The 17,180-nt window shown below is 51.3% G+C and overlaps 1 protein-coding gene across 14 annotated transcripts in view; it reads left to right on the top strand.

Annotated features, from left to right (window-relative positions):
• The first annotated feature begins 3,378 nt into the window (after positions 1-3,378).
• The window catches only part of MSANTD2 (Myb/SANT DNA binding domain containing 2), a 30,213-nt gene continuing 16,411 nt past the window's right edge, over positions 3,379-17,180 (top strand). The window contains exons 1-4 of one of the 14 annotated variants that reach the window (XR_014574623.1): positions 3,381-3,946; positions 6,556-10,073; positions 11,297-11,356; positions 16,083-16,171. Coding sequence is in view for 6 of the 14 variants with exons in the window: in XM_083808308.1 (XP_083664434.1) it covers positions 3,446-3,946; positions 16,845-16,889 (546 nt within the window). In the remaining 8 variants the exon portion in view is untranslated. Of the gene's footprint in view, positions 3,947-4,030; positions 16,890-17,180 lie in introns of those variants that run through there. The other 13 variants (XR_014574617.1, XR_014574618.1, XR_014574620.1 and 10 more) reach the window with 13 other exon arrangements.

The raw sequence follows: 17,180 nt of genomic DNA on the forward strand, positions 1-17,180 counted from the left end.
TTGGGAAGCCGGAGCCCATGTGTTCTCGAGATGAGCAGCTTGGTGTATATTAACATCCCATTTCCACCTCTTCAATACAGAGTTTGCCCAGATCATTCATCAGCCGGGCCTCCCTTCAGGGCCAGGGGAACCAGGCAGAGCCCAGCAGCTGGGTCACAGCGAGCAGCGAGGGCTGCGCGTCCCTGAAGCCGGGTCTAACAGGTAGTGGCTCATGTGCGAATCACTGCTTTGGGGCTGGCGCATCATTGGGAAAGGCGCTATCAAAGCTGTGCTTAATTGGGTGGAAGGGTTGTTTGCATGGCCACTAATGGGGGATCAGAGGGCCAGGGACTGATAGCTGACGGCCATACAAAGGCAACCAATTACTTGCTTGTCTGCATTATGTATTAACCCATCTGGGGCTGGGATATTGGCTTTGAAAGGGAGACAAAGGCGGAGGCGTGACAGTCCGCCCCCACCAAAGAAGCCTGCCTGGGCCCCTTTGTGCGTGGGGCTGGGCAGCTGGATGCTGCCTCCTCCTCCTCGCCATTGCCCATTGGGATGTGGACCCCGAGGGTGTCCCCAGGCGCAGTGGCAGTGTGCTGCCTTGCTTGGCATCCCCACGTCCTCCTAAATATTGCATCGCCACCGCAGGCATCCAACGCCTTTCATCTCCTTTCATCAGCCCCTGCTCTTTGCTGCCCACTGCCACATGCCGGGAAAACCGTTCGAGCTTCTGCTTTAATTGGCATCAGCCACCATCACTGTTAATAAGTTTACACTTCTTTTCATCAACATACTTTTGCAATGGGAGGTTAATTATGAACAGGTCAGTAAATTGCAGTAAACACTAGTCCGGGAATATCTAATGGCTTGCCCACTTGGCTCTTTGCTGATTGTTAATCATCGTGATTGGGTTGGAAGGGTGGTGTGAGCGAGGCGCTGGGGTCCCCAGGGTGGCAGCATGGTGGGGCAGCCACTGGCTGTTTGTCCCCCATCCGTGTGTCTCCAAAGCTGCCTCGCTGCACAGGTGATGCCAGCTGAGAATGGCCACCGCTCGTCATACCACCTGCACCAGCACCCTCCAGCATGGCTGGAAACACCCCCGGAGACACCACAACAGCAACTGTGTGTTGTGGTCAATAGATGAACCGCCTGGGTTTGGTGTCACTGCAATGAAGGAGACGTGGTTCGTTCTCTTGACACCAGTACCAACCCAGAGTGTGCGGCTGGGGTGCCTTCGTGGTGGCATTTCAGACCCCGCATCCATCCCTAATTAAATTAATCCTGACCAATGTATACTGCCAGCGGTGCTGGTTGATGCGATGCGATGCGAACGCTCACCCAGCTGGTGCCAAGCTCAGTCTGCATCTTGCTGCTGCTCAGCAAAAGACGGCACAGAGTCTTTATTTTTATTTTTTTTATTTTTTATTGCATTTCCCTGCTTTCCCCAATTAAACAGAGAGCTTCAAATGAAATAGGAAAGCTGAGGGAAGAGGAAATCAGCACCAATTAACACGGAGTGAGCTTTTTGCTGGTGTGGGGGCAACCGCAGAGATCCTGGCTCCCATTTGCACCCCTTTCCTCTCCATTACACCAAGAATGCTCTAAATTTGCCTCTGTCCTGAGATATCTGGGAGCAAAGCAGGAGCCTGCAGGGTGGCCAAGGATGGGCACAACTCGGTACAGGAATGACCGGCACTGCTGACGAGCTCCTTGGCAGGGCAAGGAGGGGGACGAGCCCCATGCCAACATTTCATTTGCAAATGGTCAAACAGCCCTAATGGAGATGCAGGGCTGCATCGCAATCAGCTGCTCTAGAGGAATAATGAATTTTTCAATATGTAATTAACCGTTAACCTCATTTGCATCCCTCCCCTCCGCCTGCTCCCCTGCATTATGGAGAGCCCCTCTAATTGGGTTCTGATTAGCTCAGAAATGGGGCGTGTGTGTGTGTGCAGTGCTGGGGGGAGAAGGGGCGGATGGTAACGGGGACACTTGGGGGCTTGGGCACAGGGACACCCAGCACTGAGGATATGCAGCAATGGCTGCATCGTTCGGGGCACGCAGTCTTGGGGATGTGCTCTGGGGACGCGCCGGCAGGGGTGGTGATGGGTGCACTCCTTTGGGGACACTCCAGCAGCGGGCACATCCCTTCGGGAACCCAGCTGGGGGGACAAACCGTCAGGGACTGAGGGGGGGACATCTGCCTGGGGACCTGGATTGGGGGACACGCAGCAAGGCAGGCAGCAGGGGCATCCGTCAGGGGACGCGCTGGGAGGGTTTCAGCGGGTGCGTCCCTTTGGACACCCTTTGGGGACGTGCTAGCAAGGGCGTGCATCCCTTGGGGGACGCTTTGCAGGGCTGGCGGTGGGTTCACCCCTTTGGGGACAAACTGGCCGTGGGTGCACCCCTCGGGGACATGCGGCGTCCCACGGGGTGCCCCTTGCCCCCATTGCCGCTCACAAAGAGCCCCGCGTTCCTGTGCCCCGACAGCGTTCCCCTCGCTGGGGTGGAGGCGGTTTAATGTATTCCAGCGCCTGCAGCTCATGAAATTTGTAACGCCACAACCGCGGTAATCCCCGTAATTAGAATTGGATAATTACGGCCCTGATTGCTCCCGGGCCGCTCCCCGCCAGATGTGCTGCAGCAGCCGGGGGGGGGGGAGCCCGCCGCCCCCCCCCAGTCCTGCCTGAAGAGCCGCCTTGTGCCAAGCACGGGTTTGTTTAACCACCGCGGCGCGAATTAAAGCATTTCGCTTAACGGGCTGCACGGGGCGGGGACGGGCCGGGGATGGAGCCGGGCGGTGCCAACCCGTGGGGACCCCGCGAGGGGCTCGGGGAGGCTCCCGGGAGAAGGGCGAGGCGCGGAGCCGGCCCCCGCTGCCCTTCGTTAGCGCCCCCCGAGCTCACGAACCGAGGCCCCGCAGCCGCTGTGCCGGGGGTCTCGGCGGGGGGGGGGGGGGGCGCTGCGGGGCACGCCCGGCGCCTTCCGGGCGGCGGCACCCCGAGGCCGCGGGGCAGCGCGCGAGGCAGGCCCCGCCCCCTCGGCAGACCACGCCCCCACGAGGCAAGCCCCGCCCCCTCTGGACAGACACACCCACCTCGGAACAGGCCACGCCCCTCGTGGTAAGCCCCGCCCCTCGTGGTAAGCCCCGCCCCTCGTGGCAAGCCCCGCCCTCTCGGGACAGGCCCCGCCCCCTCGGGACAGGCCTCCTCCCGCTCGGCCCCGCCCGGTTAGGACACACCCCCGCTGACAGAAGCCCCGCCCCCTGCCGTTTAACCACGCCCCCTCCTCCCACGACCACGCCTCAAACCCAGCGAAGCCCCGCCCCCATCCGTCGTGGCCACGCCCCCAGCGCTCCACCGCCCCCCCCCCCCCGGTCCTGTCGACTCGGGGCCGCCGGAAGCCCCTCCCGAGGGGAGCCTGCGCGTCACTTCCGCCCGCTCGGTCCGGCAGCTCCAACATGGCGGCGTCCTGCGGCTCCTCGCAGCTCCCCGCCGCCGAGCCGCCGCTGAAGATCCCCAAGATGGAGGTGCTGTCGCCGGGCTCGCCGGGCGCGCTGAGCGACGGCAACCCCAGCCTCTCCGACCCGTCCACCCCTAGCGGCGCCTCCCCGCTCGGCCCGGGACCGGCGGTCGGCGGGGCCGGGCTGGGGGGCGGCGGCGGCGGCGGCGCGGGGGGCCGCGGCGGGGCCTCGCCCTCCGTCTCCTTCTCGCCGGGCGGCGCAGCCGCCGCCGCCGCCGCCGCTTGCCGCGGCATGTCCTGGACGCCGGCGGAGACCAACGCGCTCATCGCCGTGTGGGGCAACGAGCGGCTGGTGGAGGCGCGCTACCAGCAGCTGGAGGGCGCCGGCACCGTGTTCGGCAGCAAGGCCCCCGGGCCCGCCATGTACGAGCGCGTCTCCCGCGCGCTGGCCGAGCTGGGCTACGAGCGCACCCCCTCGCAGTGCCGGGAGCGCATCAAGGTACCCCCGGCCGGCCCTGGGCACCGGGGGGTGGCGGGCCCGAGGTGGGTGGGTGGGGTTGGGGGGGGGGGACACACCGCGGGAGGGCGGTGGCATCTCCTGTCCCGGGGGGTTCGGGGTCGTGCGGGTCCCTCTCCCCCTCCTCCCCCCGCTGTTCGCTTCTCGCCCCTCGCGGGGAGCCCCCCCCGGCAGCGTTGCAGGGCTGCGGGCGTCGCTGCGCCCTCGGGGGTTCGGCCGTTGGGTTCCCCTTGCGCGGGCAGTTTCTTCAGGGCTCGGCCGCGGGAGGCCCGGTGGCCCCGCGGCACCATGCCGTGGGTGTGCCAGGCAGCCCCAGGTCTTTCCGCAGAGCCCTACGGCCCTGGGTGGGTTGGATCAGTCCCCTGAGGCATCCTCCAGCGGCCCTCGGCCACCGGCAGGGTGGCATTGGCAGCCTTGTGGGAAAGGGAGCTTCTGCAGCGCTGAGGAACAGCGCGCGTTCAGGTTGGCCCTGTGGAGTTTGCAGTCCCTGCGTGGCTCGGGGTTCGCTTTGCAGATGAGAAGCTCTCTCTGGGTTACGACCTCATAGAGCATGCTGCAATCTCAGAAAGCTTCTCCGGCAATTGAGCCGTGTTACAGCTGTGTTTCCTCCGGTGGTAGGTTTTAGAGGGTTTCCAATCGCATCGTTCCCTAGCGAAAAGGGAGAGGTTGGGTTCCATTTGGGAGTAGCTACTCGGTGTGCCCTTACTCGGTGTGCTTTTACAAAGGGAGCTGCGTGGAGGACCACGTGGTGGGGTGGAAGGGATGGCACGGGTCACGCGATGGGCAGGCAGCGGTGCCCCAGCAGTGCCCGCAGTCCATAAGTACTGCTACGGGTTTCAGTTCATAAGTGTGAATGAAACTCAGCAGGTTAAATGCTCTGAATTCCCTTGAGGCTTTTCTTTTTCCCTCTCGTGACCCATTAGGTCTTCTGTGCGGTCACTTGAAATGTTGATGGATTAAGAAGTAACATCCTGTTGTCTCTTGTTACTGCTGGGGATCAGCAAGGATGTTTGCTCCTCTGTGCCTTGTTTTAGCCACTAAATATGGCTGTGCTGGCCCATCCTGTCTGGAATTGTCTAGGCACACGTACCCAGGCTGTCTTTGATTCGCAAAGTATGCGAAATAAGGGACTCCAATTCTGCAGTATCGATAAAGAAGACCAGTGGCAGTTATGTCTTGTAGGCAATTACGCGTGCTGCTGAGCATCCTGAGAGATGCTCAGCAATAAGCAAGAAGGGGACTCGCCTTCAGCATCCACCCGATAATTAGATCAGCATTCATTTTTGGAAAGATGGTTGAAACGAGGCAAAGCCCCTTCCTAAGGATGTTATGGTTTCTAAACGTATTTTCGCGTGTCATCTCTTTGTCTCCATGCATTTGCTGTGTAGGGCTTTAATTCCCCAAACGCATCAAAATGTTTTTGAGAGAAATGTTGCTTTTAAACAGATGCTTCATCCACTGCAAAACTTCTCAAAGTCCCTTGTTTTCTGAGCAGCTTCCAACATAAATCATTTCTTCCGCAAAACTGGGACGCTTTGGGTTTTGCTAGAGTCCACTGCTTGACGGAAAACCTACTTCAGGCAGTTTTCCTCATCCGTAAGGCTCTGATGGTTTCTGGTTGTTGCAGCAGCTCCTGCAGAGGCGGTTGAGGACTGCTACCTTAATTCTGACTGTAGGCTCCGCAAGCAGTTGCCTCGCGGGATGCAAAGCGAGGGAGAAGCAAGGAGAAGCCTGGCTACCAGAGCAGCCCAGAGCTGCCCGTCCTGGTCATACGATGCTTTTGGAGGATGCTGGTCAGGGGCTGTGGCTGGTGAAAGATCCCCTCTTCCCAGCAGTTGGCCACTTTACTGCAGGAGAGACTTCTCCCCCATTGAGAAGTGCTTCAACAGATCTGTCGTCAATGAAACGTTGAAGTTGCAAAGAAACCACAAGTTGTGTTTCCGTATGTATGCGTCAAAGAGTTTAGAGGGAATGAAAGACTACAAGGCTTTTACTTTTCTCATTGCGATGGCTTCAAGAGCACCGCTCGAAATATCTGCCAGGCGTTTGTCTACAGGTGCTTCTGGATCGATGCATCGCGCGTCTGCATGGAGTCTGAAATAACGTGCCCCGCGGCATCTGGTTGAAAGGCTCGGCGTGGAGGGGCTGCCTGTTTCCCCTCGGTGCACTGTCCTGCGCTACTCGGTCATGGGCTTTCTGCCAGCATGGCCAGGGGAACAGCAGCAGTTTGACGTCAGCAACGGAGCCTCCTCGTTGCAGGCTTTCAGCATCCCGTGCACATCCTGGAGCAGGGCTTCTGTCTTACCCTGCGCCCGGTGGTGAGGTCCTGCTGGTGCCCGAGTTTTTGCATATCCTGGATCCGTGCTGGTGTGAGGGTCTTCATCGCTGCGGTCTTGGAGATGCAAAAACATTGCGATGGTGGAGCTTTAACAAAGCCTTCAGGCTTGCAGTAGGTTTTTCAAGAATCGCTGTAAAATGAGCGCTCTTTGAAAGCTGAGGTTTTCGAGAGAGCCAAGAGTTGACATTGTTACAGGAATTATTGAAGTAGTTGCAGTAGCTGCTGCCAATCCTAAAATCCTGTTTTTTTGTAGAATTCCAGGCAGAATTGGCTGCTTGGCTCTTTCATGCTCAACCGAGGGTGAAAATCACTTCTGGATGCAGAGTGGTTGATGTTTGAAGGTGCTCTTAAGATGGAGCATGAAGACTTGGACTTGCTGCGGGAACAAGGGCAGGTCACAGGTACTTCACAGTCTTATGCTGTCGGTCGTCAGAGCTAAAAGCAGAGCCAAGGGCGATGGTGATGAATGAGTGCTTAGTTGCATCATTCCACTTGCCTACTGTAGTCGTAATGTTCCATATTTCCATGACTTTATAGGATACTTTGACTTAATGTCCCTCAAGGGAGAGTACTGTAAGTATTTGCTGATTGATTATAAGTGTAAATCATGCTTAAAATGTTTTGGACCCAACTTACCTTATAAATACATTTTAGATAAGAACTCTGTATTGGCTTTCTTCAGGACATCTAATTCCTGGGCTCTGCCAAATCTTGAAGAGTGAGTTAGAAGCAAGTGGAAAGGAAAAAGCCAACTCTGAAGAAGAAAGTTTTCCAGTTCTCCAGTTGTATCACATATATGCGTTCTCTTCTAATTCAAACAGGATGTAAAGTAAGGTCCCAGTTCAAATCTTGTCTGTTTCTTAACATCTGCATGTGCTTTTCTGCACATAAGCAGTGCTGGCCTGCAGTCTGGAAATGAGACCGCTGTTCAGTTTGGCCACTCCTGGGCGTCTGTTTCAAATTTGGGGATTCACACGTAACAGTTCCAACAACTATTCCTAGTTTATTTCTGCAGAAAGAGATCTTGAGCCTGACTTCATTGCTCTGATGTGTGTGGACAAGTTAGCTCAGCGATCAGGAACTGCAGAAGAACTGAAGCGTCTTGATTTCTGCCGGTTGGGTTCCCAGAAGCCGTGTTGTGCTCCATAGCTTCCTCATCCTGGCATGCCAAGCTGTATCCTTAATCATGACTTGTTTGGTAATTTGCTCCAACTGTTCCTACGACTGTGGTCTCACAGCTCTTGTTAAAGAATTGTTTACTAAAACACATGTGCTTCTCTTCCAGCCCTGCTCCTCTTTGCTAAGTATGTTCGTACTCAGAAATGATAACGAGGGAATTAGCCTGGCTCAGCATCTGTGTGTCCTGAAACTGGTCCCTCTACGCAGCGGTGTGGAGCATCTTCAGCTCTTCAGTTTGACCTTAGAACTATTTTTTTAAAAGCAAAGGAACGGGATATTTTGCAAAACCCTTTCCGGATTTATATGCAGTCACCCCTGTTTTGTGCCCTTCACCTAGCAGTGCCGTTACTTCAGCCAGAGGGCGGGAGGTTAGCTACTGACTGGGGTTGCAAAGGGCAGAGGCTGCCAACCGCAGAAAAATGAGCTTTCGCCTCGTGCTCTGAAGTTCCCATATGACGGCCAAGAAAGCTGATGTATCCAATACGTATGTTCTGTCATCGCTTTCAGTCACATAAACGCACTTGGACATTGCTGTTTCATTCTCTTCCAGCCTCTGCATATGGCTGCAATGTCCGGCAGAGGTGGATGCTCTGGGGGAGTGCGGATGAGCTCAGGCTTTACGGTTTTCACTGACCAGTGTGGCATAGCATGAGCCATGCAAGTCAAGGACAACTTTCAGGAAATTTTTTTTTTGAAAGGATCGTTCTATAAAGTGCTTCAGCTCTTTTTCAGTACTGGAGCTTATGCATTTTTAAATCTGCAGAAAAATAATTTGTTTCTGCCGTGTGCGTCTTTCTTCATCAAAGGCGAAATCAAAAGACTTGCTGTCCTGACAGCGCGTCATTTAGCTGGGCTGTGAGTGTTTCGGTGCTAGAAGTTCACTGGCTGCAATTGCAGCTAGCGACCCTCTCTCGAGCAAAGAGAAATCGCTCCTTAAAAGTTGCAGTTCAGCAGCTGGGGGACTGTTAAAGTGAATTCAGGGTCATTCTTAACGTGTCGTTTCTTCAGCTCCCGTGTAAAATTGTGAAAACATGGGTTCTGCTTTTATTTAGCCACTGAGATGCTGAAATTTGTTTGCCTCTTCCAGCAGTGGGTGCCAAGCTGTTCATTCAAAGAACAGACCTAGTACCTAACTCTCAGCTGTGACAATTCACACGTTCTACTGCTGACTGCAAGCCTGCTGCCCTCATGTTTGACTTTACGTGCACGGTGACCTGCCTGTCACCCTGGACAGGTTGCTGGAGATTTCTGTTGGGTTGTGGTTGTCCGCAAATCTGTGATTTGTTTCGCAAAGACAAAAAACACCTTGAAGACACTGGTTCCATGCTTTCACATGGAGAATGTAGGCGCAGAGGGGAGAAGTGAATGCCACTAACCCACATGAAACAGGATGGAATGAAAAATTACACTTGAATATCAGCTGTTCATGTTCTCTTGCTTTAAGCTATAAGTAAAACGATGATGACAGGGGCTTACTTTAATGTGGCTGTGGTTTTTGCTGCTTTACAATGTAAACAATCTATTTTAAAATCTTTGTAGCATGAAGGTGTTTTTAAGGAAGGAAATGCTGTGCTAACCAGACTGTCTCAGAAGAGACTACTGCAGTAATCTAGTTTGACCTCGTGCATGATGCAGGAGATTGAATTTCGTCATTGGGCTTAATAACCTAAAGCAGTGGCTGTCTTTTAGTTTGAATATTTCAGAGGATGGAGTATCGGTACCTTTAGTAGCAGCCCATCCAACTGACTACCTTCAGAACAGCTTTGCCTTCTATTAATTTACATGTTTTACCTTTGTCTTGTGTTTGTTACCTCCTCTCCTGTTACCTCAGGCAGAGATCCTTGTCCTTGTGGTTCTACTCACTGAGATGTGCACAGGCAGTGTTCAAGTCACCTCTTGATCTTTCTTTGGCTTAGATTCAGATGCCTTTAGTTTTCCAGGCTAGGTCATTTCTTGCAGTTCCTGTTCTGAATCCTCTCCAAGAACTCACTTCTTGCAGGAGAATCTCACTGACCCCAGTAGGTGGGAGCAACTTTCTGTTGACATTTATAAGCTGGAAAAAAATACACTCTTCAGTGACAAAGAACAGATTTATTTGCTTTACTCCTTCTTGGATGTATTATGGTACTGCAGCAGAGAAGGATCTCTGGAAATGTGAGCATCATGTGGAGTGAACCCTCTTGCGCAGCAGCTGTATCTGCCCCCTTTGGCTGGGCCACTTGCTATAGTGTATTTGCAGAGTGCTGTCATGCTCTTCTCCATCTGTCTTGCTTTGCATGTGCTGGACGAGTATCTTTACTGTCCAGTAGCTTCTGCTGTCTTTTTGGGAGTGAGGCACCAGATTATCCTGCTGACACACACAGTCGAGGCCAGGAACTCGTTGCAGAGGGACAAAATGGTTAAACTTTATTTTTCCCCGAAGTCCTGTAGGTGGTGTATTACCTTTACAGCTTGGTTCACATCTTACAACTTGGCTGGCAGAGATGGAAGAAAGCATGGAGGAAGAAAATTCAGTTGCTGTAACAGAGCTGGCAGAAGCTAGCCATGGAAGCAGACCTGTTGCCAGAATGCTGTCTCAAGCCATTCAGGGAGGTAGGTTAGCACCACAGGCCAGATTGCCTTTTTTCTGGAGGGCAGCTTTGCCAGCTGCACTTTGGTAGTGGTTCTATGATGCGGACGTGCACTAAGGTTGCACACCCAGGCAAGCGAAGTTAGCTTGCTGCTTCTACTGCAAGTTACAGGGCTAAAAGCAGCTCACGCGTGTCTTTAAGCGGGCAGCAAGTCATGTTTATGAACGTTACATCTTAGGGTGAGAGCACGTCTTGTCCCCCTCAGGAGGAGAACCATGCAAGACTTGGAAAGGTTTTAAAATCCTGCTGATTTTTGTCGTTTGTCCTTAGCCAACACACAAAGGTGGGCTGAAATTTTGGACATTGCATTGGCAGAAATTTCTTTGATGTCAGAAAAGAGTCCCAGTGGCAGTGATGCAGGAGTTGTTACGTGGTTTATCATGGATTATATTTATTTTAGTAGCAACTGGATGCACCTGAAATGCTCAACAGAATGGAGCTGGCATGAAAGAGCAGAGCTTCAAGTGCCTGTGTGGGAACCAGTTCACTTTAACCACTGTTCCAGATGAGCATCCTGTTAAATGTGTAAATCTGGGGGCTAAGGAGATGATGCTCTCTGGACCTCTGTGGTCTCACCGGTCACCAGCCTTTATTTTGACCGTTATTTCTGGTGAAAACTGGAGTTAAAGCAACCTTTAATATTTCACTTCCAGTTTTTCCTGCTGCTCTGGATGTAGACATTGCTCCCCATTGATAACGATTTTTCAGTGCAGCTGAAGCACAAAGGCTGAGGTTGGACTTGCCTGGCAGGGACCTTTCTCTGGGGACTCCAGCCTTAGGACGGGCGCTTGCATCCTTCTAAGGTTGTGTGTAAAGCTTTCAGCTTTTAGAACTATAGAAGTTGTGTGCTGTGGGGTGCCACCCGTGTTGATGCTTTCTGCCACCCATTTGGAGCTTGTTTTGGAGTGGAGTGTTTTCCCTCCCACCTGCGGGAGGATTTGTGCTGCTCTTCGTCTTCTGGAGGGGCAGTGGCCTCGCTCTGCCAGTTCATTTGAGACCTAGAACCAACAGGGACAGACCTGTGCAGTCTCTCTCCTCCAACCTAACCTGTTGGATCTCTTTGGTCCAGACTGCTGCACTTAGGGCTTTTCTTTCAGGGCAGACTTGATAGGTGTCATGGAAATATTTGTCCCATTCGCAGTGTTAGCATGAAAGCTCAAGTATGATTGATTTTTTTTTTTTTAGGAGTGATTCTGTTTCTAGAGAAAAGATGATCTGCACAAGCGTAGTCTTCATTGCTTTGGAGTAAGTAGCAATGAGTTTTAAACTGTTTTTGGGTAGTGTAGGAAAGAATACATTTATTGAGCAAACAGGTGTGCAAGACTATTGCTAGGTGTCATAGCCCTTAAAAGTTTTGCTGTTAGGTCTTAGTGGGAATAAAGTAAGTCCTTAGTATTGGTTGAATTGCAGTGAAAGTGTCTGCAGTCCCATATGCGCTTTGGAAGTGGAATTTGTCCTGTGTTACGCAAGGGCAAAGCCCCCAGCCGTCCCTTAGTCTTAGTCTAACCCTGGGGGGAAAGGCTTGGCCAGCTGATAGCCCAAGTGAGCACGAGTCTGCGTCCCTCCAGGCGTTCCTTCACGTGCATTTGCAATGTTTCTGTGGCACTTCATTCCCCTGATATTTGTTGGACATGCTGCTGTTGCATGATTACGAGATCCGTCACTAAAGGCTTGGTGATGAGGAGATGTCATCCCAGTCCTCTGGCTACTGGGCAGTTGGTGCCAGGTGCAGTTCGTGCCAGGACTGGGCTGAACCTTATCCATGCGCCTCTGTAAGCTGAGCTCCATCTCTGTGACATATCCATCCCTCCAAAAAGCTTTACAGAGCTGGAGGTCATTGCTGTTGTAGATTGGCAAGGCAGAGAGGGTTTTGCTGATCTGCCTTCTCAAGGTAATGAGCGCTAACTAGGTAGTTTTCCTCCAGAGCAATCTTAGACCAGGAGCTGAGTCCATCCGGAGAGGGAAGTTTGCCACTGTCTGCCTTTTTGCAGGCAGTAGTGGAGAATTTTTTCTCTCTGGGTGTCTAGCCTGATCAACGTCAAATCCGTGAGAAGTGTATGAATAATTTTATTCTCAGCTCTGTAATAGCAGCAGCCAGTGGAGGATCTTTGCAGGCGGCTATTTTGAGCCACGAGGTGCAGCCCACTGCCACTGCAGGGAAATTTGCCATTTCGGCACTCTGTGTCTTCCTTGCCCAGCCAGGCCACAGCTTGTTTTCACCTGGCTTCTTTCCCTCTTGGTTTCTGGCAAAGTCCTGCCGTGCCTGTTTTTGCACTCTATGAAATCCTGCCAGCACGACGAGGCTTGCATCTTGAAGCTTGTGGGGCTGCTGTTTCTGAACTCTGCTGTCTTGGTGAGCAAAATGGACAGGCTAGCTTGAGGTGTGCTGTGGCAGTTCAGAGAGCTAACGGGAGCCACATGTCCTTTAGCGATGGGGTGTATGAAGACCTTGATAATCATCTAGGCTGACCTCTACAGGTCATTCTTGTTCAGGCTTATTTTAATTATATTCAATTGTGATTTAGAAATCGGCAGTGACGAAAAATCCACTGTGATTTTTCGTTAGGTTATAGCTCTTGCTAACTAATCCACCTTAAAAACATGTGGCTTACCTGTACAGACTGAACATCTCATCTGCGTCTTGTAGTGTGACTTTGCTTCTTCAAGTCATTGACCAAAGCAATCTCTGGTTCCTTTCTCGGTTGGATGAGCAACTTCTCTGTATTCCCCCGACCAGCCTTCTCCCCTCAGTACATTCATGTCACTTTCATTGTTTCGTTCTGGACACCCTTGGGCAGGAGCCAAATCCTTCAGGAAGTCTCTGGGCATTGGGGCACATCAGGATACAATTGAGGCTTCGTTCTTTGGTGTAAAGTATGATTTATTTTGACTGCCGGCGTATCCCCGAGTGCTGTGATCTGGCAGATGTGCAGCCACCTGCGGGGCTGGAGTGTCTTCAGACAGGTCTGCAGCAGCTTCTGCAGTGCACGACTGCAAAGTTTTAAGGGTGGGTTTCTGTGAGGCTGCTTGTGTTCTTTGTGGAGCATTGCAACAACTCAGTGTCTCAGGCACTGCTTGAGATGCACTGAAGTCTTCAGCTGCCTTTCTGCCGTGGTATACGGTTTTCTTGAGTTCAAGCTGTGCTTTCTTCTCCTTTTATTCTAGGTAGAAACGACACCTAACCTACAGAAATAGGGCTTCTTGTGGTGATATTCCCATTTGCGTCTGATGGTCTCCTGGCTTTCACATCTTTTAACAAAGGCAGTTCATGATCTAGCGTGTTGAGCAGAGGTATCGGCCATCTGTAGTTGTTTGTTTCCTTGTGCTCCAACCTGCCAGCATGGGAATGAAGGGTTCAAGAGCTTTCGTTCTGCCAGTCATCCCCACGTGCGGTGCAACCTCTCCTAACTCGAAGAACCATTTCTTTCATCCCCGTATGGTTTCGTCTTTTGTTACTTGCGAGTGTCCTGGCACGATGAGGCACCACGGGCAGCTGTTTGATACTGCCTTTCTTAATTCAGCGTATAAAGCCAAGGACTCCTCTCTTCCATTAAGTGAAAGCGCGTTGTCAAGGCTGAATAGCACTTAAGTGCTACTCTGGGCCGCCGGGACCTGGGCTAGGCCAGCAGCTCTCATTTAATAGATGCCAATAGGTAAATGTGGCCACTGAATGCAGACACGCACATAGACCACTTAGCTGCTCGGTGGAGCCTGTAGCGTCTGGCTGAGTAAGGGCGCACCTCAGAGCAGAGATCTGAAGCTTCTTGTCTTGGACCACCTCTCTGGGGTTGCACGTGAAAAGCTTGCTGTGGCACAGCTTGTCCTCATCTTTTTGCTGGGAAAAGGACTGCATCTACAGTTTTCCTCCACACCTCTTAGTAGGGTGTTTCTGAGCAGCGTTCCTACCCTTTGTGCTGCAGTTCCTGCAGAGTAACACCCGTCAGGTGGTTTTGCTTCTCACAGAGGAGGTGAGGGCTCCGAAGCTACAAGTGGTGCTAAAATAAGAAGGTGGCAAGCCTCCACACTGAGCCTCTTAACTCCCTTCTCCTTTGGATTTTGACGTAGTGTTTAAACTATAATTTAAGTGGGGGTAATTTATCCTTGTATTGCAGGCAGTGTTGCAGAACAGTAAGCAGAAGGCTCTGTGTTTTCCGGTCTGCGCAATCACCAGTAACCGAGGAACTGAAATCAATCAGTAATCAAGGAACTGAAAACAGACTGGCCCTAAACGTGCTGGTTTTCTGTCTGTATCTGTGTCAATGTGTCAACGTGTATATCTGCTTTAGGAACCACCTGGCAAGATTTGAGCTGTACTCCAGGAGGTGTGTTAGGAAAAACTAGATCTTAAATCGTAGTGAGGAAAATACCCTGCTGGGGCAAAGGGGTGTCCAAGCCATTGAGTGCCATAAAATGTCCAGGGAGCTTACGCTGAAGTCCGAGCAATTCTTTAGGTCTCATCAGAGAATAAGTGAAGAAAATCGTTGCAGGAGCTGCAGAGGGAAAGCCGTTGGTCTAGTTCACTTCATCCCTGCCATGCAGAAGCCTGCGGGCGTCTGTGAAACAGAGCTGGCTCATGTTGTGCAGAGTTAACATCATGTAGGTGATAGGGCCTGTCTGTTGGAGGCACTGGAGAACACCTCCAAGAAGGAAGAGTTGTTGGGAAACTCCAGTCTCCAGGACACTGGGCCGAGGAGCCACCAGCTGCTTGGCTGCAGGCTTTCTCCTGCTTTTGAAGGCCGGAGGGAAGTGCTTGAATGCTCAAACTTTGGATAACGTATCAGCAGAAGTGGAGGTGGATCCAGCAGGTGGATCACACAGCCTTGTCCAGAGCCATCTGGGCAGTAACCTCAGAAGTACTCTTGACCAAGAATATTGCTTGCTTATTTTTGCCCCCCTTTTCCATCACTCCCTTTAGTTTTTATACCGGTCTCTGTTGATGCTCAGTTCACTTATTCATGACAAAATAAACCTGTTCATAACCTGAATGGAATAACTAATTGCTACTAGGCTGCAGCTCAGTGTGAGATACTCGAGTAGGGAGTGTTGTTTGAAACACACTTAAAATAGAGCAAGCAACTGCAGATGTTGAGCGTTCCCAAAAGAGCTTGTCCAAGAATACAGACTTTTTGTGCTAAAGATTGTTTGTTTTGCTTGACTGCTAACAAAATCAGCTAGAGACTCTAACTGTAGTTAGCTCTGGTGCATGAGCTGGGGCAGATGGAGGAATTAGAGATCGGGAAGCATACTTCCCAAATCTGCCTTGTATGGATTTTAAAAAGAGAGTTGGGCCGGATACGTGAGTTTGCCTGTATTGCTCTGAGACTTGAACTGAGTGGAGAGAAGTTAGATTAAAAGACATAGGCAATATATTCTCGAGTGCGCTTCTCTGAAAGGGAAGCACAGGGCAAACCTGACCATTTAAAACTGCCTCGGTGTTCCCGAGGGGTTCTTGGTGCCAAGTTTAACAACCAAGTTCATCTGTATGCCCAGCCACTGGGAATGGAAGTTGTCTCCAGTGAGTGTTGATGTTTTTCTTGGATGGGTTCTTGGTTTCAGGATTATGTAGACGGTTGTTTTCTACCCCATTTGCAGCAGAGGTGACGGAATCTTAAAATTTGCTGGTGTCCATCCAAAGAGGACCTGCCTGCTTATCCTGAGAGGTAGCAAAGGCAAAATCAGGTCACCAAACCTCAAACTGCTGATGTGTCGGGCTGCCCCGATCACTCTTCCGAAGTGGCTGCTAGAAAATCATGCTCGGGTGTCACTTGGGCTGTAGCTCTTGTGACCCGAACTGCAGTGGTCTGAAACTGCCTCTGCCGTGGTGGAAGAAGGGGTCTCTGCTTTGAAACCTCCCAACAGCGGGTGAGGTGAAAGCTTTCAGGTTCTCTTCCTAAACCATGGGATGACTCTTGTGCTTATTGCTGCCTTTGTGCTTATGTGGGTTTTCTGTTGTGTTTTGTTTTTGAAACAGCAGGGTAAAACTGACTTGCTGCTTAGCAGCTTTGCTGCTGCCCCCAGGGCTCTGAATATCACGAGGAAACTGGTTAGAAATATATTCCTCTCCTGCTGATGCTGTTAAACCAGTATATGAGGAGCATTAGGTACGTTTGAGCTTTCTGGAGATGTAAGGTTCCTTTTGGGGGAAAACCAAACATTTTCTGCAATGCTGTGTACTTGCTAGTCATTTAAGAGCTGTAATCCTCCACCAGAAAACAAGGTGACATGACTAGTTATTCCCAAATGAATGCCTCTTTTGAACTCTAGAGCTGGCTCTGATTGCCATTTAAGTTAGCACCTGAACAATCTAAGAAATTTAATGTGGAAAAAACGCTTTCTAGAAATCTACCAAACAGCAAATTGCTCAGATACAATAAACCTGGAGCAGGGTGTTATCTTTTAAAAGCAGAATGGTGGTTGCTCATAAAGACTTCCCCCCAAATAACTTGCCTGTAGCTCTGGATTAGGGGGGAAATGTAGATGGAATTCGTAGGCTTGTTATGGCTTTGTCCTATGCATAGCCGCCAACTTGGCCATCAGTACAGGATGTTGCAGAGATCACCAAAACCAGAACAGGTTTTTGCATCTGTCTTTATTGGAGGTTTTGGCCTCTGCACTGAAATCTGTTGTAATGGATTATTAGACAGAGCCATCTGAGTACTGTTTCTTACTTAATGATTGATATCGAAGTCTGGGAATTTGGAGCATTATTGATTTGACCTCTTTTAAATTTCAGCAGCTTCACAAGAGACAGAGTGAGTTAGTAAGGAATGCAAAATATGTAAGTAATATATATTTTATTAGCTGAATAGCTTAGGCATACATTTTGTACCTTATGTCTTCTTACCAGAGTAAGGAAGGTTGGACTGTCTGTGCTTTTGGGGACTCTTCTTTCTTTCTTCCTTTCCTTCTCCTCCCTGCTTCACCTTCTCCAAGCTGTGGCCACAACACCAGCTCTGCTTTCTCCTCCTTGTAATAGGTGTGCATTTTCTTGGCTGGTTGGTATCTCTGACTGGGGATCTATTTTTTTTTTCCCTATGTTACGTAGCAGGTCTGGGGATTCTGAAGTGGG

This window comes from Anser anser (assembly GCF_964211835.1).
Source record: "Anser anser genome assembly, chromosome: 22".
NCBI classification, from domain to species: domain Eukaryota; kingdom Metazoa; phylum Chordata; class Aves; order Anseriformes; family Anatidae; genus Anser; species Anser anser.